Genomic DNA, 23,492 nt, shown 5'->3' with positions numbered 1-23,492 from the left:
ATCATACTATGGTGGTAGTGCAACTGTAGAAAGTGTGATCATACAGGAAACCAGCAATATTATGGAGGTGTCTCTGGATGTGAATTGTGTGCAGATCTAAATGCAATTTAAAAGTAAAAGTTAATTTTAAAGAGTCGGGAGAGCAGTGTGATGTTACATCTCATAGGATACACTGGAGATCCTGCACACAGCACACGTGGATAGTATAGAAATACAGAGGCAGATTTACTTACCCGATGCATTCGCGATCCAGCGGCGCGTTCTCTGCGGTGGATTCGGGTCTTCCGGCGATTCACTAAGGCAGTTCCTCCGACGTCCACCAGGTGTTGCTGCTGCACTGAAGTCCGCCGAGGCCCGCCGGAGTTCACGAACCTATACTTGGTGAAGGTAAGCGCGTGTCCTGCGACACTTTTTCTTAAATGCGGCGGTTTCTCCGAATCCGTCGGGTTATCGTTCGGCCACGCCCCCGATTTCCGTCACGTGCATGCCAGCGCCGATGCGCCACAATCCGATCGCGTGCACCAAAAATTCAGGAAAAATCGGCGCAAAACGGAAATATTCGGGTAACACGCCCTTAGTAAATGACCCCCACAGTGTAATAGGGAAGCAGTGTGATGCTACATCTCATAGGATACACCGGAGACTCTGCACACAGATAGTATAGACAGGCAGTGTAATAGGGAAGCAGTGTGATGCTACATCTCATAGGATACACCGGAGACTCTGCACACAGATAGTATAGACAGGCAGTGTAATAGGGAAGCAGTGTGATGCTACAGCTCATAGGATACACCGGAGACTCTGCACACAGATAATATAGACAGGCAGTGTAATAGGGAAGCAGTGTGATGCTACAGCTCATAGGATACACCGGAGACTCTGCACACAGATAGTATAGACAGGCAGAGTCATAGGAAAGCAGTGTGATGCTACATCTCATAGGATACACCGGAGACTCTGCACACAGATAGTATAGACAGGCAGAGTCATAGGAAAGCAGTGTGATGCTACATCTCATAGGATACACCGGAGACTCTGCACACAGCACACAGATAGTATAGACAGGCAGTGTGATGCTACATCTCATAGGATACACCGGAGACTCTGCACACAGATAGTATAGGGAAGCAGTGTAATAGGGAAGCAGTGTGATGCTACATCTCATAGGATACACCGGAGACTCTGCACACAGCACACAGATAGTATAGACAAGCAGTGTGATGTTACATCTCATAGGATACACCGGAGACTCTGCACACAGATAGTATAGACAGGCAGTGTAATAGGGAAGCAGTGTGATACTACATCTCATAGGATACACCGGAGACTCTGCACACAGATAGTATAGACAGGCAGTGTGATGCTACATCTCATAGGATACACCGGAGACTCTGCACACAGATAGTATAGACAGGCAGTGTAATAGGGAAGCAGTGTGATACTACATCTCATAGGATACACCGGAGACTCTGCACACAGATAGTATAGACAGGTAGTGTAATAGGGAAGCAGTGTGATGCTACAGCTCATAGGATACACCGGAGACTCTGCACACAGATAGTATAGACAGGCAGAGTCATAGGAAAGCAGTGTGATGCTACATCTCATAGGATACACCGGAGACTCTGCACACAGATAGTATAGACAGGCAGAGTCATAGGGAAGCAGTGTGATGCTACATCTCATAGGATACACCAGAGACTCTGCACACAGATAGTATAGACAGGCAGAGTCATAGGAAAGCAGTGTGATGCTACATCTCATAGGATACACCGGAGACTCTGCACACAGATAGTATAGACAGGCAGTGTAATAGGGAAGCAGTGTGATGCTACATCTCATAGGATACACCAGAGACTCTGCACACAGATAGTATAGACAGGCAGAGTCATAGGAAAGCAGTGTGATGCTACATCTCATAGGATACACCGGAGACTCTGCACACAGATAGTATAGACAGGCAGTGTGATGCTACATCTCATAGGATACACTGGAGACTCTGCACACAGCACACAGATAGTATAGACAGGCAGTGTGATGCTACATCTCATAGGATACACTGGAGACTCTGCACACAGCACACAGATAGTATAGACAGGCAGTGTGATGTTACATCTCATAGGATACACTGGAGACTCTGCACACAGCACACAGATAGTATAGACAGGCAGTGTGATGCTACATCTCATAGGATACACTGGAGACTCTGCACACAGCACACAGATAGTATAGACAGGCAGTGTGATGTTACATCTCATAGGATACACTGGAGACTCTGCACACAGCACACAGATAGTATAGACAGGCAGTGTAATAGGGAAGCAGTGTGATGCTACATCTCATAGGATACACCGGAGACTCTGCACACAGATAGTATAGACAGGCAGTGTAATAGGGAACCAAGCCAAAAAGTTAGCACAAAATTCAGTCGTATCATTTGTTCGTAAATTTATGCGAACCCACTCTATTAAACCTTAGCAACTGGCTTACCCATGTTCTGTTTGGTGTGGGCGCTGATACCCCAGGTATCAGCGCCCACACCAAACAGAACATGGGTAAGCCAGTTTCGCCATCTCCATACAAACATAAAAAGGGCACATAATACTTAAACTTTAGCCACATACTTATGTCAGGTTGTACTGCTATTTACTGTTGCACTGGCACTTTACAATACTTCTTGTGACAAATTTATGTATGGATATCAGGCGACTGGCACTTTATAATACCTTTTTGATTAATATATATGTGGACAGTAACCTGGATATACTCCTGTGTTTCTGTGGAGTGTGGACGCTTTAGTGGAACTCCCGAGGATAATTTAACTTTTGCTTGTACTTCACAAATCATATTGTCATACTGTTGCTTTTAAATAAGTGTAATGATTAAATAAAATGAATTAAATTTTAACTAAACGGTATAACGAGATTTCTATGAACCAGATTTCACTCAAGTGTAATAGGGAAGCAGTGTGATGCTACAGCTCATAGGATACACTGCAGATCCTGCACACAGCACAAAAAAATGAAATTTCTCAGACTTTTCTACAGAAATGAAGTTTTTCATAACTTTTTTATTATCTCTTCTATTCTTACATTTCCTCTGACATCCATGTTTTTTTACAGGGAGGATATTTTTATATCTCGAATCAGTAAAAATCAGAGAAGTATAAAATACTGAGTAGATGGCGTTCCGGTGGAGCTGTGGGATGTTACGATGCAGTGGAGCTGCGGGATGTTACGATGCAGTGGGGCTGGTCGTCACACTGTCTCCTTCATGCATCAGCTGGGCTTTGGCCTTCTCCACTATGTCCTGGATATCCTGGAGACAGGGAAATATGCCCTTGGGTTACTACATTACACAGACCTGTTTACTTGTGAGATAGTTAAAGGGATTGGCCTCTTAAAGCTGCATTCAATAGGGAATAAGTTGTATATTTGAGGTTCTGTCTGCTGGCACTTACACGGATCACAGGGTTCTGGACATGCTCCATGCAGCTCAATTTACTGTCTATGGGACTCTGTCTCCATCAGTCCCATAGGGAGTAAACATGATCACATGTTCCATCGCTACACCCAATATATTAGCGGAGAGGACCTCACTCTTGTGATTGGACGTGGTACAACTGGTCAGATCCGATTGATCAGCATCCTCTATTTCATGGATAAGAAATAATTTTTAAACTTGGACCAATCCCTTTAAAAAAATTTAACATTTATCACAAAACCCTAATAAATATAGCATCCATTAAAGGGGATGTTTGAATTGGGAAATCTATTGGTGTCCCCTTTTGATAAATTGGGCTAATAGAAGGGACTCTCTGTTCAGGATCCTTATCTATGTTCTATCTCTCCTGTCCTGCATTACACAGACAAACCATTGATGTAAATGGACCCTGTGTAATACTCCATTTCTCCTGGGGGGGCAGCGCAGGGAAAATGAACACTTACCAACCACCATAGATTACAGCTGAACCCTGGAAATGTTCAGATTACTGTAGCGTGAACAAGTTGAATTAAAGAGGGAATCTACCACCAGGATGAAAGACTGTATGCAAATGAGCCTGAGGGGCTCCAGGCTCCTTTAACACCTATGGTGCCTGGAGCCCCTCAGGCTCATTTGCTTATAGTCCTTCATCCTGGTGGTAAATGCCCTTTAAGCTGTAGAGGTAACAATTTACTTACTGGGAGTTTATAAAGTTGACAATCTTCAACAAGTTCATGAAAAATGGGGTGTCCGAGGAGAGCAGGGAGGGGCACCCGGCCCGACGGGTCAGGACGCATCTCATTGAATATGTTCTTGATTATCTGTAAAAGATTGAATATAAAATATCAGGTTGGAGAAAGTTTCTGCTGAATCAATAGAATCCAAAGTGAAAATCGGAATAAACCCATCGTGTGTGAACAGGTGCCCCCCCATACATTAGACCCTGGGTACCGTCACATTAGGGGTGGACCCTTTCCAACAATGAAGCCCCTATAGATCAGCATTAAGCCCCCCGGGCTGTGTTATCTCACCTTGTGGAGGTTATTGGAGTCTCTCTCCAGTTGGTGGAACCTGTGAGTGTCTCCGTCATCCCCGGCGCCATGCTGGAACACCCGCAGCACCTCCTGTAGTGTGATGGCGGGCGGCTCCGGGTGCTGGGTGGTGTCACCCCCGGTGCTCTCTGTGACTCTCTCCTGATTCTCTTCTGCGGCATTAATGGCTGGAAGAGACTGAACATCTTCTGGATGAGAAGAGGATAGAGGTACAGAAAACAGAGCTCCGCCTTCAGAGCCCCCAGTGGTGCTATCCCATAATACCATGCAGCATGACCAGATAAGGGTCTGACATCTGCCACCTTTCCCTAGAGTATGTATTGAGACTGCAATATATGGTGTTGCAGCTTCTCCAAGTGCACTATGGGTGAGTCCTCACACTGCTGTGCTCTCTGCAGCCTGTGTTACGTATAGTCCTTGGAGAGGTGTGTAGTCAGACCTTTGTGTATGATGTTAGTAGCAACAGGACTGTGAAAAATCTATTCATATTCCAATATTGTAGCTGTGCCAAGTGCACTGGGGGAGTGTCCTCACACTGCTGTGCTCTTTGAATTAAGCTGCTCGTAGTCTCTATCTTCAGCTTGTGGTCAGTGCAGAGTGGAGCCGTCCAATGCACAGAGCAAAGATCACAGCAATACAAATAGCTGGAACATAAGTATCAGACATGAGGGATGTGGGTGCTGCACCCTGTACCTTTACAAGCAGGTGATCCACTGTGGGCCTCATGACCGGTCTCCCCACTGTGATGCTCAGCGCCCGGTACAATCCTTCCATGGCGTCTGGGTGACAAGCGAAGTACAGCAGCATCTCGGTGTAGTGGAGACGAGGAGGCAGCGCACTGCCAGAAAACAACTCAAAGAAAAACTAAAAAGATTCAAAAGAGAAAGAAATCCATCAAAATCACAATCTAAAAAGGATTATAAATGAGACAATTACTCACCTCACCACAGTGCCCGCTGCTCCACCCCATCACCACAGTGCCCGCTGCTCCACCCCATCACCACAGTGCCCGCTGCTTCTCCCCATCACCACAGTGCCCGCTGCTCCACCCCATCACCACAGTGCCCGCTGCTCCACCCCATCACCACAGTGCCCGCTGCCTCACCCCATCACCACAGTGCCCGCTGCTCCACCCCATCACCACAGTGCCCGCTGCTCCACCCCATCACCACAGTGCCCGCTGCTCCACCCCATCACCACAGTGCCCGCTGCTTCTCCCCATCACCACAGTGCCCGCTGCTCCACCCCATCACCACAGTGCCCGCTGCTCCACCCCATCACCACAGTGCCCGCTGCCTCACCCCATCACCACAGTGCCCGCTGCTCCACCCCATCACCACAGTGCCCGCTGCTCCACCCCATCACCACAGTGCCCGCTGCTTCTCCCCATCACCACAGTGCCCGCTGCTCCACCCCATCACCACAGTGCCCGCTGCTCCACCCCATCACCACAGTGCCCGCTGCCTCACCCCATCACCACAGTGCCCGCTGCTCCACCCCATCACCACAGTGCCCGCTGCTCCACCCCATCACCACAGTGCCCGCTGCTCCACCCCATCACCACAGTGCCCGCTGCTTCTCCCCATCACCACAGTGCCCACTGCTTCACCCCATCACCACCGTGCCCGCTGCTTCTCCCCATCACCACAGTGCCCGCTGCTCCACCCCATCACCACAGTGCCCACTGCTTCACCCCATCACCACAGTGCCCGCTGCTCCACCCCATCACCACAGTGACCGCTGCTCCACCCCATCACCACAGTGCCCGCTGCTTCTCCCCATCACCACAGTGCCCGCTGCTTCTCCCCATCACCACAGTGCCCGCTGCTTCACCCCATCACCACAGTGCCCGCTGCTTCTCCCCATCACCACAGTGCCCGCTGCTTCTCCCCATCACCACAGTGCCCGCTGCTTCTCCCCATCACCACAGTGCCCACTGCTTCACCCCATCACCACAGTGCCCGCTGCACCACCCCATCACCACAGTGACCGCTGCTTCACCCCATCACCACAGTGCCCGCTGCTTCTCCCCATCACCACAGTGCCCGCTGCTTCTCCCCATCACCACAGTGCCCGCTGCTCCACCCCATCACCACAGTGCCCGCTGCTTCTCCCCATCACCACAGTGCCCGCTGCTTCTCCCCATCACCACAGTGCCCGCTGCTTCACCCCATCACCACAGTGCCCGCTGCTTCACCCCATCACCACAGTGCCCGCTGCTTCACCCCATCACCACAGTGCCCGCTGCTTCTCCCCATCACCACAGTGCCCGCTGCTCCACCCCATCACCACAGTGCCCGCTGCTTCTCCCCATCACCACAGTGCCCGCTGCTTCACCCCATCACCACAGTGCCCGCTGCTTCACCCCATCACCACAGTGCCCGCTGCTCCACCCCATCACCACAGTGCCCGCTGCTTCTCCCCATCACCACAGTGCCCGCTGCTTCTCCCCATCACCACAGTGCCCGCTGCTTCTCCCCATCACCACAGTGCCCGCTGCTCCACCCCATCACCACAGTGCCCGCTGCTTCTCCCCATCACCACAGTGCCCGCTGCTTCTCCCCATCACCACCGTGCCCGCTGCTTCTCCCCATCACCACAGTGCCCACTGCTTCTCCCCATCACCACAGTGCCCGCTGCTTCTCCCCATCACCACAGTGCCCACTGCTCCACCCCATCACCACAGTGCCCGCTGCACCACCCCATCACCACAGTGACCGCTGCTTCACCCCATCACCACAGTGCCCGCTGCTTCTCCCCATAACCACAGTGCCCGCTGCTTCTCCCCATCACCACAGTGCCCGCTGCTCCACCCCATCACCACAGTGCCCGCTGCTTCTCCCCATCACCACAGTGCCCGCTGCTTCTCCCCATCACCACAGTGCCCGCTGCTTCTCCCCATCACCACAGTGCCCGCTGCTCCTCCCCATCACCACAGTGCCCGCTGCTCCTCCCCATCACCACAGTGCCACTGCTTCTCCCCATCACCACAGTGCCCGCTGCTCCACCCCATCAACACAGTGCCCGCTGCTTTACCCCATCACCATGTGCCACTGCTTCTCCCCATCACCACAGTGCCCGCTGCTCCACCCCATCACCACAGTGCCCGCTGCTTCTCCCCATCACCACAGTGCCCGCTGCTTCTCCCCATCACCACAGTGCCCGCTGCTTCTCCCCAACACCACAGTGCCCGCTGCTTTACCCCATCACCACAGTGCCCGCTGCTCCACCCCATCACCACAGTGCCCGCTGCTTCTCCCCATCACCACAGTGCCCGCTGCTTCACCCCATCACCACAGTGCCCGCTGCTTCTCCCCATCACCACAGTGCCCGCTGCTTCTCCCCATCACCACAGTGCCCGCTGCTTCTCCCCATCACCACAGTGCCCGCTGCTCCACCCCATCACCACAGTGCCCGCTGCTTCTCCCCATCACCACAGTGCCCGCTGCTCCACCCCATCACCACAGTGCCCGCTGCTTCTCCCCATCACCACAGTGCCCGCTGCTTCACCCCATCACCACAGTGCCCGCTGCTTCACCCCATCACCACAGTGCCCGCTGCTCCTCCCCATCACCACAGTGCCCGCTGCTCCTCCCCATCACCACAGTGCCCGCTGCTTCTCCCCATCACCACAGTGCCCGCTGCTTCTCCCCATCACCACAGTGCCCGCTGCTCCTCCCCATCACCACAGTGCCCGCTGCTTCTCCCCATCACCACAGTGCCCGCTGCTCCACCCCATCACCACAGTGCCCGCTGCTTCTCCCCATCACCACAGTGCCCGCTGCTTCACCCCATCACCACAGTGCCCGCTGATTCACTCTCTCACAACATTGTCATTGAGATTACCTGGACATTCCCCTATATAGCAGGACTATGACAAGCAGAGAGATCTGCACAGCTTCTACTGATGTGTTTAGCTCACAGAGCATTGTCTAGACCGGATACACTGAGCAGGACTAGATATGTACGGGGTCACTGCCTCTGAATAGAGACAACTGTATCCAGTCTAGACAATGCTCTGTGAGCTAAACACATCAGCAGCAGCTGCACAGATCTCTATGATAATTTGCTGTATATTAAGCTTTGTACCCTGATGAGATGCTCCAGTCTGTTGAATGTAGGAGGTTCTGTTGGGTCGCTGAGTTCGATTTCTTCCGTTTTTCCTGTAAACCACAGCTCCGCCTTATACAGGAGAGAAATACACAGAGTCACCGGAGATGAGAGGGGGCAATGTGACTGCACTCACACATCTGCTGCAGGGACAGCCCTAATGTCATGTAACTGAGGGTTTCATATACGTCTCACCTGATTGTAATGGTCTTCATGGAGAGTCCCACATCCACTGCTATCTACAGCCTTAAATCTGTGCAAGGTGCCCAGGAGCTGGGGCAGGGAGGGGTGCGGCCAGGGAGAGGAAACAAATAACAGGAACTTTCGCCAATTTATGTAATCCGAGCCATTGGACAGAGCAGCGGTGATCTCCTGAATCTGGAATACATGGGGAATAGTTTTTTACAAATTATTTTGAAAAAGCACTGATTTAGTAATGGTTAGTGCAGCTAGTGTTCAATTATTTATTCAGTATATTCATCACTGGTATATGTTTATTTGTTTGGTATATTCCAAGGAGATATATATATTTATATGTAGGTGTATTCACTGCAGGTATACATAAGTATATTCACTACAGGTAAATATATATATATGTAAGTATATACACTGCAGGTATATATTTCTAGGTAGGTATATTCACTGCAGGTATATATTTATATGCAGGTATATTCACTGCTTATATATATTTATATGTAGTGTGGGGAACTGCCTTGTAGTAGTGCAGAAAGCAGGGACACACGCAGAGTTAAAGTCCAAATCAAGTGTTTTATTCACACTTCAGAACACATACAATAATAAACCCTGCACGGCTGGACACTGCCTAATACAACAACAGCACCTAACTATACATGTACCAGGCTGCCAGGCACATGCTCTTGAATATCCGGAGGCACTCAGTTACCTTCGCTGTGTGAACTCAGACCAGCATTCAGCGCCTCTCCTACTGCTTCTGGCCTGCAGTCTAAATAAGGCTCTAACGAGGTCTATGACCCGCACCTGTGGGCTATACAAAAGCCCAGGACCGAAGCCCGGATGGAGTAGGAGTCTCACTACCAGCCTACCCCTACTCCATAATAAGCAGTCCCAGTACGGACATTACAAAGGTTCCTATGCTAGCTAGGCCAACATAGACCAAACATATATGCAAGTATATTCACTGCAGGTATATATTTATATGTAAGTATATTCACTGCAGGTAAATATTTATATGTAGGTATATTCACTGCAGGTATATTTTTATATGTAAGTATATTCACTGCAGGTATATATTTATATGCAAGTATATTCGCTGCAGGTATATATTTATATGCATGTATATTCACTGCAGGTATATATTTATATGCAAGTATATTAACTGCTGGTATATATTTATATCTAAGTATATTCACTTCAGGTAAATATTTATATGTAGGTATATTCACTGCAGGTATATATTTATATGTAAGTATATTCACTGCAGGTATATATTTATATGCAAGTATATTCGCTGCAGGTATATATTTATATCTAAGTATATTCACTGCAGGTAATATTTATATGTAGGTATATTCCCTGCAGATATATATTAAAATGTAATATATGTATAATATGTAATGTGTGGTATATTCATTATGTATTCATATATAATTACCGCTGGTATGTAATTTTTTTTTTTACTTAGACTTAAATGTTAATTATCCCATAGAATTTGGCTGCTTAGATTTCATACTACACTTCATGGGGAGAAGGCTCCATTTCTTTTTTCGCCCCAACAAGATGGCCAAAAATCTCCCTACTTCCCTCATGATTTTACAACTTGAGGGTAGAGGGATTAATTTTAATTGTCTGCCTAGAGAAGCTAACTGCTTTGTCCTAGCTATGTAACTGCATACTGGGGGTCATTTACTAAGTGCGTGAATCTCTTTTTTGCATCGGGTTTCCCGAATTTTTCCCCAAAAACCCGGGGCAATTCGGCGCATGCGATCGGATTGTGGCGCTTCGGCGCCGGTATGCATGCGACGGTAATCGGGGGGGGGGGGGGGGGGTGTGGGCATCGTAAAACCCACTTGATTCAGAAAAATCGCGGTATTTTAAAAAAAAAAGTGTCGCTTGACACGCACTTACCTGCACCAAGAAATAGAAGGTGAACTTCAGCGGACCTCGGCGCAGCAGCGACACGTAGTGGACAACGGCGCACGAACCTTAGTGAATCCCGGCCGGACCTGAATCGGCGTCAGAGAACCCGCAGCTGGATCGCGACTGGACCGGGTAAGTAAATCTGCCCCACTGTGTTACCACAGAGATCAATACCTGCGGTAGAATCGTGGGCTCCCCATAATAGTGACAATATTTGCATTATGGATTGGGCACTGGAGCTCCCCCTAGTGTTGGCTGCAGAATTTTGTTTGCTGAAGTATTACCAGAATATCGGTGCACCTAAAACAATACATAGGTATACATACAGTGACAATTTATGTAGCATCCAAGCTAATACTGTCCCTGTTCGGGAGCCACCCCCATCATCTGCAGGAAACATTTGGATATTTGGTGGAAATGTCGACTCACCGCAGACAGTGACAGATGCATCCACAAGTCCGGGAGCACATCGTCCCCAAGAGTCATCGATGTAAGATCCAGCAGAATGTCAGAGAATAACTTACTCATCATCAGTCCTATAAAGAAGATGTAAGTGAATGATAGAGCGCCCCCCTGTGCAATCAGGAAGATCTCATTCACACAGGGATAGGAGCAGATCCCTCATCTATCAGGGCAATGGGGTTGCCTCTGGCTATTGTACACTACACAACCCCACAGCTTTCTCTGCAGCTGACTGGCACAGGTTGCAATGTTTAAATATTTACTTGCTGCAAGATAAGACTGGGGCATGTAGGGATTTAAGGGGCATTACTTGTCCCTCCTTTCACTTCCGATTTTGGATCCTCACTTGGCAAAAATGAATCCCTTATGGATGGATTGAAAAAATTGTAATATTTAATAGTACAGATAAATATCTCACCTCCAGGTGCCACCTGCAAAAACTGCTTGTGCAGCCGTCGTAGCTGGGAGACGGTGAGGGTCGCCCCCGTGGCGTGCTCCACCGCAGGCGGTCTGGGTGGTGGGACCGGATCCGGAATGACTTTAATATCGGAGTTGATGTAGAAGTCGCTCTGCTCCAGGACCAACTCGTATTGTATCTTTGTCGCTGCCTCCACGCAGTAATGAGCGATCTGGATCAGCTTCCCGACGCTGTGAGCACATAGTGCGGTATTACACATCATGCGGTATAAGAAGAGATGAACTGTGATCATATGGGGCTTATTTACTAAGGGTCGCGCACTGCACTTTGCACGGCTTTCGGGTTTTGCACGGCTGTGACAGGTATTTAACAGGTGTCTGCGCAGGGATTGTGTTGCACACGATCGGATTTTGGTGCTGTTGAGCGGCTTCCATGCGACATAAATTGGGGGACGAGGCCGTCGGACTATCTGACTGATTCGGACTGAGCCCAGGATTTAACTTTCAAATTGAGTCGCAATTGTGTGCACTTACATGCACCGGGAAGAAGAAGGTGAACTCCTGGGACCTGAGTGGGAAAGCGACACATGCAGGATATCGGGCGCACGATCTTAGTGAATCGCGGCACAGGGCATTACACACGGACAATGCACTTACATGCACCGGGAAGAAGAAGGTGAACTCCTGGGACCTGAGCGGGGAAGCGACACATGCAGGATATCGGGCGCAGGATCTTAGTGAATCGCGGCACAGTGCATTACACACGGACAATGCACTTTCGGGGAATGCACCAGGGACGGGTAAGTTAATGTGCCCCTATGAGTCTTACCTCGACATCTCGGCCAGGAATCGCGCCCCCAGCCACATGTCCATGTCCTTATACGCCTGCTCCGCTCTCGTCACAATCTCCTGGCACATGTCCAGGGCTTTGGCTTTTATCACTTCCAGTCTGGAGGTCACAGAGGCCTCTGACAAAAAGTAACATTAAAAAAAAAAATTTGTAACAAAAAAACTAAATAAAATATCAGATGATTTGAAGTTTCCCTGGTGGTCTGGGGGAAAGAGAAGGAGTTACTGGGATGATGTTGTATATGGTGTTCTAGAGTAGCTGCCTGGTGGATAGATTTATAGCTATACGTCTAATAATTTACTCCCTGGTGGTCTGGAGGCAATAGTAATAGTATTAGCTCTGGTGGTCAAGAGTATAGCATCTTGTTTTGCTGTCCTAGAGAAGAAGTATGGGTCCTCTGATGGTATTGAAGTTTCTGTCCTTACTAGAGGGTTATGGAGGGGGTTTAGATTTTATTCCCTGGTGGCCTAGGGTTGAAGAGGAGGGTTCACATATATTGCTGATGGTCTAGGTCAGTGGTGGCGAACCTTTTAGATACAGAGTGCCCAAACTACAACCAAAACCCACTTTTATGTTGCAAAGTGCCAACATGACAATTTGAGCAGTGACCTATTGATCTCTGCTGTATCACAAGCTTCAATCGTATTGGCGTCATGAGGACACCAATACAATAGAAAGCAGGAGACATTTGGATTGTAGCTTCCCCCCAAGATCCCCTGAAGAGGAAGCAGGAGCTCCAACGATAATCCACTGCTGTCCACACCTTCTCACTCCTCCTGTAGTCCTGGCAGCCAAGTAGGTGTCACTTTAAAATAGAGCTGAGCGTGGCGCGTCCTGGGCTGTCCTGGACTGCAGGAAGAAGCCATGAGTCCTATCTGGTAAATTCTGTGCTGGGTGCCCACAGAAAGGGCTCCAGGTGCCACCTCTGGTCTCGGATATAAAAGAGGTAAGTACTTTCTTCAATGGGGTAGAAGAGGGCATTTCATATTTTAATGCCTAGACACGTAGTTCATATATTTCCCTGGTGGTCTAGGGTAGATGAGGGGTTAATATCTACTGGTCAGGTATAGAAGAGTAGTTTTTAGTCTACCCCCTTGAAGTCTAGTATCATATATAAATTGGTATATACAAGACAGATTAATGCTGTATTCATCTTTGGTCTATAGTACAATAGCTGAGTTATATCTATGGCATAAGAAGGCTTCCTACTATTTTCCCTGGTGGTCTGGTGGGAGACCTATTTTGTACAGGAAGCTGAATGTGAGGTGCACCTCATGTCCAGGCTGCTGTCCTGTGCAGGTGGATACATAATGATGGAAAACCTAAGGAAACAGTCAGGGAGGCAGAGACCCGGCAGGACATGGATGATATTATATAACAGGTCCCTAGCACTGACCTTCACACTCCAGGGCCGCCAGATATTCCTGCTTCATCTTCATTTTACTTTCCTGTTTCTTCTGTAGCTCTGAGTTGTCCTCGGGGGCCGTGGGGGGAGGGGAGGGGGCGGCTGGTCCTGGGGATTTACCCCCTGATAAAAAAAGAAGATTAATAAATCAAGATGGGGAGGTGGGGGTATGGCTTGGGGAATATCTTTACTTTATACCCAGGGAAACCATAATGCCAGTCCTAGTCCCTCCATATAATGCCAGTCCTAGTCCCTCCATATAATGCCAGTCCTAGTCCCTCTATATAATGCCAGTCCTAGTCCCTCTATATAATGCCAGTCCTAGTCCCTCTATATAATGCCAGTCCTGGTCCCTCTATATAATGCCAGTCCTAGTCCCTCTATATAATGCCAGTCCTAGTCCCTCTATATAATGCCAGTCCTGGTCCCTCTATATAATGCCAGTCCTGGTCCCTTCATATAATGCCAGTCCTGGTCCCTTCATATAATGCCAGTCCTGGTCCCTCCATGTAATGCCAGTCCTGGTCCCTCCATGTAATGCCAGTCCTTGTCCCTCCATATAATGCCAGTCCTTGTCCCTCCATATAATGCCAGTCCTGGTCCCTCCATATAATGCCAGTCCTGGTCCCTCCATATAATGCCAGTCCTGGTCCCTCCATATAATGCCAGTCCTGGTCCCTCCATATAATGCCAGTCCTGGTCCCTCCATATAATGCCAGTCCTGGTCCCTCCATATAATGCCAGTCCTGGTCCCTCCATATAATGCCAGTCCTAGTCCCTCCATATAATGCCAGTCCTAGTCCCTCCATATAATGCCAGTCCTTGTCCCTCCATGTAATGCCAGTCCTGCTCCCTCCATATAATGCCAGTCCTGGTCCCTCCATATAATGCCAGTCCTGGTCCCTCCATATAATGCCAGTCCTGGTCCCTCCATATAATGCCAGTCCTGGTCCCTCCATATAATGCCAGTCCTGGTCCCTCCATATAATGCCAGTCCTGGTCCCTCCATATAATGCCAGTCCTGGTCCCTCCATATAATGCCAGTCCTGGTCCCTCCATATAATGCCAGTCCTAGTCCCTCCATATAATGCCAGTCCTAGTCCCTCCATATAATGCCAGTCCTTGTCCCTCCATGTAATGCCAGTCCTGCTCCCTCCATATAATGCCAGTCCTGGTCCCTCCATATAATGCCAGTCCTGGTCCCTCCATATAATGCCAGTCCTGGTCCCTCCATATAATGCCAGTCCTTGTCCCTCCATATAATGCCAGTCCTAGTCCCTCCACATAATGCCAGTCCTTGTCCCTCCATATAATGCCAGTCCTAGTCCCTCCACATAATGCCAGTCCTTGTCCCTCCACATAATGCCAGTCCTGGTCCCTCCATGTAATGCCAGTCCTGGTGCCTCCATGTAATGTACACACACATCGTGCTGCCTCTCTCCCCCTCTTACCCTTCTTGTTGGGGGATTTCTTTTTTGCCCCTTTCTGACTGCCCCGAGAAGCCATTTGAGAGGCCTTAACCCTTTCTTTCTCCTTCAGTTCCAGCACCTGCCGCTCCTTCTCTTCTTCCGCCTCCAGGGCTTGTCTTTCCATAGACACCTGGCAGGAAAGGGAACAATGCAGGACTGAGGTACAAGGTTTACTGTCTATAAAACCATTAGGGGCTTCTCAGGGTGGGATGAGGAGTCCGAGGGGCAGCAAAATAACTCTCCGGTTTTAATGATCAGAAATTCAAAAAGATTAGAATTTTTTTTTATTTTTTTCCTCACTGTCTGATTTTTTTTCCTATTTTTCTATTACAGCTATTCAAGAGCTAAAACTTGCTTTTTTCGTGTCATTTTCCCAGTTGTACTGTATTTCTAATGGCGCCATCTTGGTGCATCGACACTTGTATTAAATAACTAATATTTAGGGGGAAATGCATAAATTTTGGCTTTTTAAAATTTTTTGTAAATGTTGTTTATTGTCTTTCTACACCTTTTTTTTCATATATTCAGACATTGGGGCAGATTTACTTACCCGGTCCATTCGCGCGATCCAGCGGCGCGTTCTCTGCGCTGGATTCGGGTCCGGACAGGATTCATTAAGGTAGTTCCTCCGCCGTCCACCAGGTGGCGCTGCTGCGCTGAAAAGCATCGGAACGCGCTGGAGTTCACCGAGCCGGGCTGAGTGACGGTAAGTGCAAGCTCCGCGACAGATTTTTTTTTTTTAAATGCGGCGTTTTTTCCGAATCCGTCAGGTTTTCGTTCAGCCACGCCCCCCGATTTCTGTCCCGTGCATGCCGGCACCGATGCGCCAAAATCCGATCGCGTGCGCCAAAATCCCGGGACAATTCAGGGAAAATCGGCGCAAATCGGAAATATTCGGGTAACACGTCGGGAAAACGCGAATTGGGCCCTTAGTGAATGACCCCCAATTTGTCTTTGCATTTTGGCTCCTCCATAATGTTATATGTTCTGTCAATGATAAATGTATGGGGGCTTGTTTTTTGTAGAAGGATGTATGATTTCCACTGGCGCCTTTCTGTTGTGCATAAAACTTTTGGATCATTGTGATTTGTGTTACTGAAGAGATGCACAAAAAAAACAAGTTATTTTTAAAGTTTTGGGCTTTTTATTTTATATATTTTATAGCACGTGATACTAGTTGGAGTTTTGTAGATCGGTTGAATATAAAGTAACACTCTACAGTACAGGCAGTCCCCGGGTTACATACAAGATAGGGTCCATAGTGTTGTTTTTAAGTTGAATTTGTATGTAAGTCGAAACTGTATATTGTATAATGGTAGATCCAGACAAAAGAATATATTTTTTGCCCCAGTGACAATTGGTGTTTCAAAATTTTTTGCTGTAATGGGACCAAGGATTATCCATAAATCTTCATTACTGACACCTTACAGCTGGTCATTGCAGCCTGGGACTATAGTAACATCCAGAGACCTTCACCAGAGGTCACAGTGGGCAGAGGGGTCTGTAACTAGGGGTCGTCTGTAAGTAGGGTGTCCTTAAGTAGAGGACTGTCTGTATATATATATATAACATTATCACTTACTTTTTCTTAACGTTTTTGAAAGAAAAAATGCTGTTTTAATAACACAGAAAAATGTTTTTTTTTTTTTTTGCAGCGCCCCCTGCACCTTCTGGACAGTATCACCCCTGTTCTTACCATGTTAGCAATGGCTGATAGCGCTGTCTGCCATATCTCCTGGATGAGCTTGTGCTCGGCCTCGGGGAGCTGTCCTGGCACCTCCACCGTGGGATCCTCCTTCACTTTCACGCTGGCCGATTTACTTTTTGGTTTTGCTGAGCTCACCTCTGGGGTCGGGGGTCTTCTGGGAACTAAAGGGATCCTTTACACAGGAAACAGGGTAATACATTTTAGCCTGTATTGTAACCCAATAATAGACCATATGAGGCTGCAAAGATTGTGTTAGTGATTATATGTTTATGGATGTATATATAGATATCTAATATATAAAGCTTAGTGTATGTGTGTATATGTATGTATGTATGTGTGTGTATATGTATGTATGTATGTGTGTGTATATGTATGTGTGTATGTATGTGTGTGTATATGTATGTGTGTATATGTATGTATGTATGTGTGTGTATATGTATGTATGTATGTATGTGTATATGTATGTATGTGTATATGTATATATGTGTATATGTATGTATATGTGTATATGTATGTATGTATGTGTGTATATGTATGTATGTATATGTATGTATGTGTGTGTATATGTATGTATGTATGTGTGTGTATATGTATGTATGTGTATATGTATGTATGTGTGTATATGTATGTATGTATGTGTGTATATGTATGTATGTGTGTGTATATGTATGTATGTGTGTATATGTATGTGTGTATATGTATGTGTATGTGTATATGTATGTGTGTATATGTATGTGTGTATATGTATGTGTGTATATGTATGTATGTATATGTATGTATGTGTGTGTGTATGTGTATGTATGTCCGATAAAGGAATCTGCACTGTCGCATTTCCAATCACCAAATTTCTGAGCTGAATTTTTCACCCTGTGTTTTCCAAAATCCACTTATTAACCACCACATACAAGGAGCCATTGTCTGCTGCTGCTGTGCCAGTTAGCAACCAATCACAGCTCAGTTTCTATTTGCCACAGGTCATTAATATGAGCTCTGAGCTTTGATTGGTTACTATAGGCCTATAAGTATAAGACCCTTATGTGTGAGGTAAGATGGATAGAGACCGTGAGGAAGAGACAAGACAGACAGTGAGACAGACAAGGAAAGAAAGACAAAAAGTGAGAGAGCGACAGAGAGAGACAAAAAGACAGATTGATAAATATGGAAAGCGATAGATAGAGAGCGAGAGATAGATATAGAGAAGATATATGTAAGAGATATAGCTACAAGAAGTTATTTAGTATCCCGGGCAACACCGGGAGCTATAGCCAGTAATATAGTTATACACACATTTTTAGAAATTTACAATTTTATAAAGTTGTTTTAATTATTATTATTTATTTTATTTCTATTTATTTTAACCTACTGTTAAATCCATGGTGTAGTAAGTACAATGCACAGGAACTGAGTGACATTCTGGTAGAGATGGAAGGGGTAACAGAACCCGGGGTGAGGGTACAAGCTGCTCGGATGGTAAAGGAGGGTTACTGTAGGTGGGTTGTCAGGATGCTACTGATTGTGATCTACAACTTTTAATGGGTGTCATGTGAAAAATTCTTCACCATTGCCTCTTGTTTCCACTTAGTGACCCTGTACATAGTGAGTCTTGGTACCAGCTGAGAAATAGAGATGATTTTATTCTAGACAATGCTCTGTGAGCTAAACAGCCTGGACTAGACAGATACATTGTAACAAACCAGCAGAGAGCCTGATGCAGCAGCTGCTGATGTGTTTAGCTCACAGAGCATTGTCTAGACTGGATACAATTGTCTCCATTCGGAGGCAGTGACCCTGTACATAGCGAGTCCTGCTCTCAGCTGAGAAGTGGAGACTATTGTATCCAGTCTAGACAATGCTCTGTGAGCCAAACACATCAGCAGCAGGTGCACAGATTTCTCTGCTGCTTTGTTACAATGTATGAGTCTAGAGTCCAGGCTGTTTAGCTCACAGAGCATTGTCTCCATTCAGACGAAGTGACCCTGTACATACCGAGTCCTGCTCTCAGCTGAGAAGTGGAGACAATTGTATTCTGTCTAGGCAATGCTCTGTGAGATAAACAGCCTGGTCTACAGACTGATAAAATGTAACACATCAGCCTGGTACAACTGCTGCTAATGTGTTTAGCTCACAGAGCATTGCCTACACTGGATACAATTGTCTCCACTCAGAGGCAGTGACCCTGTACATAGCGAGTCCTGCTCTCAGCTGAGAAGTGGAGACTATTATATCCAGTGTCCAATGTGTCAGTCTAGAGATAACATCTAATGGCTATTATAACATGTAAAGAGGTAATAGACTGACAATATAATAGGTGAAGATCATGACACTTCTAAGAATACTTTATGGTTTCTCACTTCACAGAAGAGTTTTTTTCCAAGGCCAGATATCACCCAAATCTATGAACATGATGAAGAGGTCAGGAGAGAAGCTGAAGAGTTCAAAGAAAAGAGGAAGAGGAGATTATTGAGGTGAAGCAGTCAGCAGCCATGATGAGAAAAGCAACGTGGTCTCTCAGGGTCGGGTTCCTATGGCCCATCAGATATTATTCTGGGGGCCCAATCTCCATCAGCTTCTTGAAAATAGGTCCAAGTAACCCCCAAATTAGGTGGTCTTTTCATGGACCTCTGAGGTCATGTTTTGGGATATATGCTGATCCACTGGAGAATTCTCTGGTGCCACATGGGAAAGAGAAGGGCGATGTACCCTCAAGGAAGATGTACCCTCAAGGAAGATGTACCCTCAAGGAAGATGTACCCTCAAGGAAGATGTACCCTCAACAATTTGGGGATCTGTCTGGCTCCTACTGCCACCCAAACCCATAACATTGCCATATAGGAGGCAGTGACCACAGACTAATGAACCAGTGCAGAAATAATCATCCTTTTATGAACATGCAAATTAACCTGCAAGTGCACAGGGGGCAGGGCCTGATTTGGAAGATTTGCCTAAAGACAGTTATTGGTAAAGTCTACAATTGTCCATCAGAGCTAAAGAGGTGACCTCAGGGCCGGCGTTAGGGGGCGGCAAACTGGGCATTTGCCCAGGGCCCCCTGTCCTAAAGGGGCCTCCTCTGTGGGCAGAGGATGTATTGTTCCTTTAATACCCCTTGGTTGAAGTGCAGATGCTGATCCTCTATCTCTTTAACATTAAAGAACGGGCACAGTCTGAAAAAAGTGTGGCACAAAGCCCTTAGTAAATGTGCCCCATTGTGAATGTCCTCCGCTGGTATCATCCCACTGCCTGTGCCATGTGCAGTGAAGGGCAGCACAGTCCCCGCATCAGTTTCAGGTTACTGCACCTCTAAGACAAAGCCTCAGACTATGAATTAAAATATGACAATAAGAACCACATCACACACTGTGACCTTTAATACTACTTTCAGCTACTGCGCTGCTTTCATGCAACACAAACACAAATTAGGGGGCGGGCCGTCAGACGGCCCGAATGATTTGGACTGAGCGTGAGATTTAACTTTCAAATTGTGTCGCACACACTGGGGGTCATTTACTTACCCGGTCCTGTCGTGATCCAGCGGCACGTTCTCCATCGAGGATTCGGGTCTTCCGGCGATTCACTAAGGTAATGCGCCCGATGTCCACCAGGTGTCGCTGCTGTGCTGAAGCCCGCCGGAGTTCACCGTCCTATCCTGGGTGCAGGTAAGCGCGTGTCAGGCGACACATTTTTTTAAAAAAATACTGTGGTTTTTCCAAATCTGTCGGGTTTTCTGATGGCCACGCCCCCTGATTTCTGTCACATGCATGCCGGCACTGATGCGCCACAATCTGATCGCATGCGCCGAAAAACCCGGGGCAATTCGGCACAAACCGGTAATTTTTGGGAAACCTGACGAAAAAGAGCGATCCGGGCCCTTAGTAAATGACCCCCCTTATGTTTAAAATGCACTACTAAAAAGATGGTGAACTCCGTCGGACCTGAGCGGGGAAGTAACATATGCAGGATATCGGGCGCATGATCTTAGTGAATCACCGCACAACACATTGGGGCAGATTTACTTACCCGGTCCGTTCGCGATCCAGCGGCGCGTTCTCTGCGCTGGATTCGGGTCCGGCCGGGATTCACTAAGGTAGTTCCTCCACCGTCCACCAGGTGGCGCTGCTGCTCTGAAGTTCCCCGGAGGCGCACTGGAATGCCCTGAAATTCACCGGCCTATAACTGGTGAAGGTAAGTGTAATTTTCGCAAAACATTTTTTGTCTTAAATGCGGTGTTTTTTTCTGAATCTGTCGGTTTTCGTTCGCCCACGCCCCCGATTTCCGTCGCGCGCATGCCAGCGCCGATGCGCCACAATCCGATCGCGTGCGCCAAAATCCCAGGGCAATTCAGGTACAATCGGCGCAAATCGGAAATATTCGGGTAACACGTCGGGAAAACGCGAATCGGGCCCTTAGTAAATGACCCCCATTATCGCTGGACAATGCACTTTCTGTGAACTCCAGTGACCGGGTAAGTAAATGTGTCCCAGTATTTTCTATGGGGACATGGGGGCTCCTGATGACAGTTTCCCTTTAAATCACCCCTTGAGCCATGATTGACATTTTCAGCCACTGGCTTCCTAAGATCTGTCTATAGGAAAACTAATCCCGCCCCCAGCGCACTTACAGACTTAATCTGCACATTCATAGAAAAGATGATTATTTTTGCACTTGCTTCATAAGTTTGTTGTGATAAAGGTCTATTTTGCTCTTTTAGGTCCCTATCCTGCTCTATCATTGATGTGGGCCTGACAGGTTCCCTTTAAGGAGAAGAAGAGGCAGGACTAAGGACTATTGATGATTTAACCACAGACACTATTGTATGTTTTGTCTTCCTCACCTTCTTGGGTTCTCTGTTCCCTCCTCTGAGCTGGAATTAGAGATGTCCAGGAGCGGGATACGGACAAACTCCGGAGTGTTCTCTGCTGGGATTTTATTCTCCATCCCCTCATAGTAATCACGGAGAAAGCGCATTGTATCCTGGAACCGATCCACTTCCACCTGTATGTACAAAGCCAAGAGAGGTCGTCCTTAAAGATCAGCCTCTTTAACCCTTTCATAACTGTACCCCGAGAGGCTGCGTGAATAATGATGGATTCCCAGGGCTAGATATACTGCCGTCCCGCTTGATTGCTATATGGGGACAGTGCTGTATTCTATACCTTCACCATACCCTATACCAAATTAAAGGGATTTCACTAAATAAAACTAAAATGGGGAAAAAAAGTAGCAAAAAGTATCATTTTTTCTAAAAATAACAAAGCTTCCTGTTGTAGGTCACCACCTCCCCCACTGCCTTTAAGGCCCTTAGTAAAAATTAGTAAATCTGAAGCCACAACCCGCATGTCCTGGAGGCATTGCGTTGGTGTGTATCTATGTCAGCGGGCAGGGAGCTGTTGGTGGCGTGCAGGGTGCGGGTGCTATAACCATAGATGAGGGGGAGCAGCACCTGCCAGGGAGATTTATGACAACTGACAGAAGAAGCGGCGATGCCCGAGCCTGGGAACTGTGCGAAAACCACATTCCCAATGATGGGCGCCAGGAGATGTGCATCAGCTTATAGATACTACTAGGAGCTACTGATCTCATCTGCCACCTGTACCAGCTGTGCCCATGTCTGTGGAGAACTATACAGCATAGAGAGCTGACACAACACTGAGCGTCTGCAGTCAGTCCCTACATACAGTAATATTCTATCTTCCTTCACCATGGCCAGTGAAAACCCCATAGCAATAGATTTACTACCCCGTGTGGCTGTGGAGTCTACCATCGCCACCCCCAAACATTACCTGCCAGGATGTTGTAGAGAAATGCACTACGGTTCCAAAATCATCTTTATTACTGCTGTGCATTATGCACTTTCCGAGAAATTCCCATTTGAATCCGTAGGCTAATGAGCCAGTTGGTACACCCAGAATGTGTCCTAAACACCTGGAGTGCTGCTATTCCTGCTCGGACAGCAGGAGGGGTGTCTTCTGAGAAGAACTAGGTGTCAGTGGAAGAAAATGGTGATTTAGACGGAATAGAGGTGCTCTGGGTGCGGAGGACACGTCCGAGTGCACCAAGTTCCTCATTACCATATGGATTAAACTGGGAATATCTTGAAAATGGAACAAGAAATGATAAAGGCATGAGGGGAAATCACAGTCACATCTGCCTACTACAGAACACTATAACATTTGGTACAGGGCGTAGACTGCACAGAACTTTCCAAATCGGTCCTTGTCCCCAATGGGGCTCACAATCTAATCAACCTACCAGTATCTTTTGGAGTGTGGGAGGAAACCGGAGGACCCGGAGGACACCCATGCAAACACAGAGGGAACTTACAAACTCTTTGCAGATGTTGACCCAGGGACTGGAACCCAGGTCCCCAGCGCTGCAAGGCTGTAATGCTAACCACTGAGCTACCATGCTGCCCCTAGACTTC

General features: G+C 47.5%; 1 protein-coding gene across 1 annotated transcript in view; it reads right to left on the bottom strand.

The window, feature by feature from the left end:
* Positions 1-3,050: 3,050 nt before the first annotated feature.
* The window catches only part of SPEF2 (sperm flagellar 2), a 76,059-nt gene continuing 55,617 nt past the window's right edge, over positions 3,051-23,492 (bottom strand). The window contains exons 25-37 of the mRNA XM_072134786.1: positions 21,903-22,063; positions 17,063-17,246; positions 15,349-15,496; positions 13,889-14,020; positions 12,472-12,610; positions 11,644-11,873; positions 11,193-11,299; positions 8,841-9,023; positions 8,625-8,717; positions 5,229-5,399; positions 4,515-4,712; positions 4,182-4,304; positions 3,051-3,318 (exon numbers count right to left, since the gene is read on the bottom strand). Of these exons, the coding sequence (XP_071990887.1) occupies positions 3,235-3,318; positions 4,182-4,304; positions 4,515-4,712; positions 5,229-5,399; positions 8,625-8,717; positions 8,841-9,023; positions 11,193-11,299; positions 11,644-11,873; positions 12,472-12,610; positions 13,889-14,020; positions 15,349-15,496; positions 17,063-17,246; positions 21,903-22,063 (1,953 nt within the window). The 3' untranslated portion in view covers positions 3,051-3,234. The remainder of the gene's footprint in view (positions 3,319-4,181; positions 4,305-4,514; positions 4,713-5,228; positions 5,400-8,624; positions 8,718-8,840; positions 9,024-11,192; positions 11,300-11,643; positions 11,874-12,471; positions 12,611-13,888; positions 14,021-15,348; positions 15,497-17,062; positions 17,247-21,902; positions 22,064-23,492) is intronic.

This window comes from Engystomops pustulosus, chromosome 1 (assembly GCF_040894005.1).
Source record: "Engystomops pustulosus chromosome 1, aEngPut4.maternal, whole genome shotgun sequence".
NCBI classification, from domain to species: Eukaryota; Metazoa; Chordata; class Amphibia; order Anura; family Leptodactylidae; genus Engystomops; species Engystomops pustulosus.
This window is presented reverse-complemented; position numbering and strand designations above follow the sequence as displayed.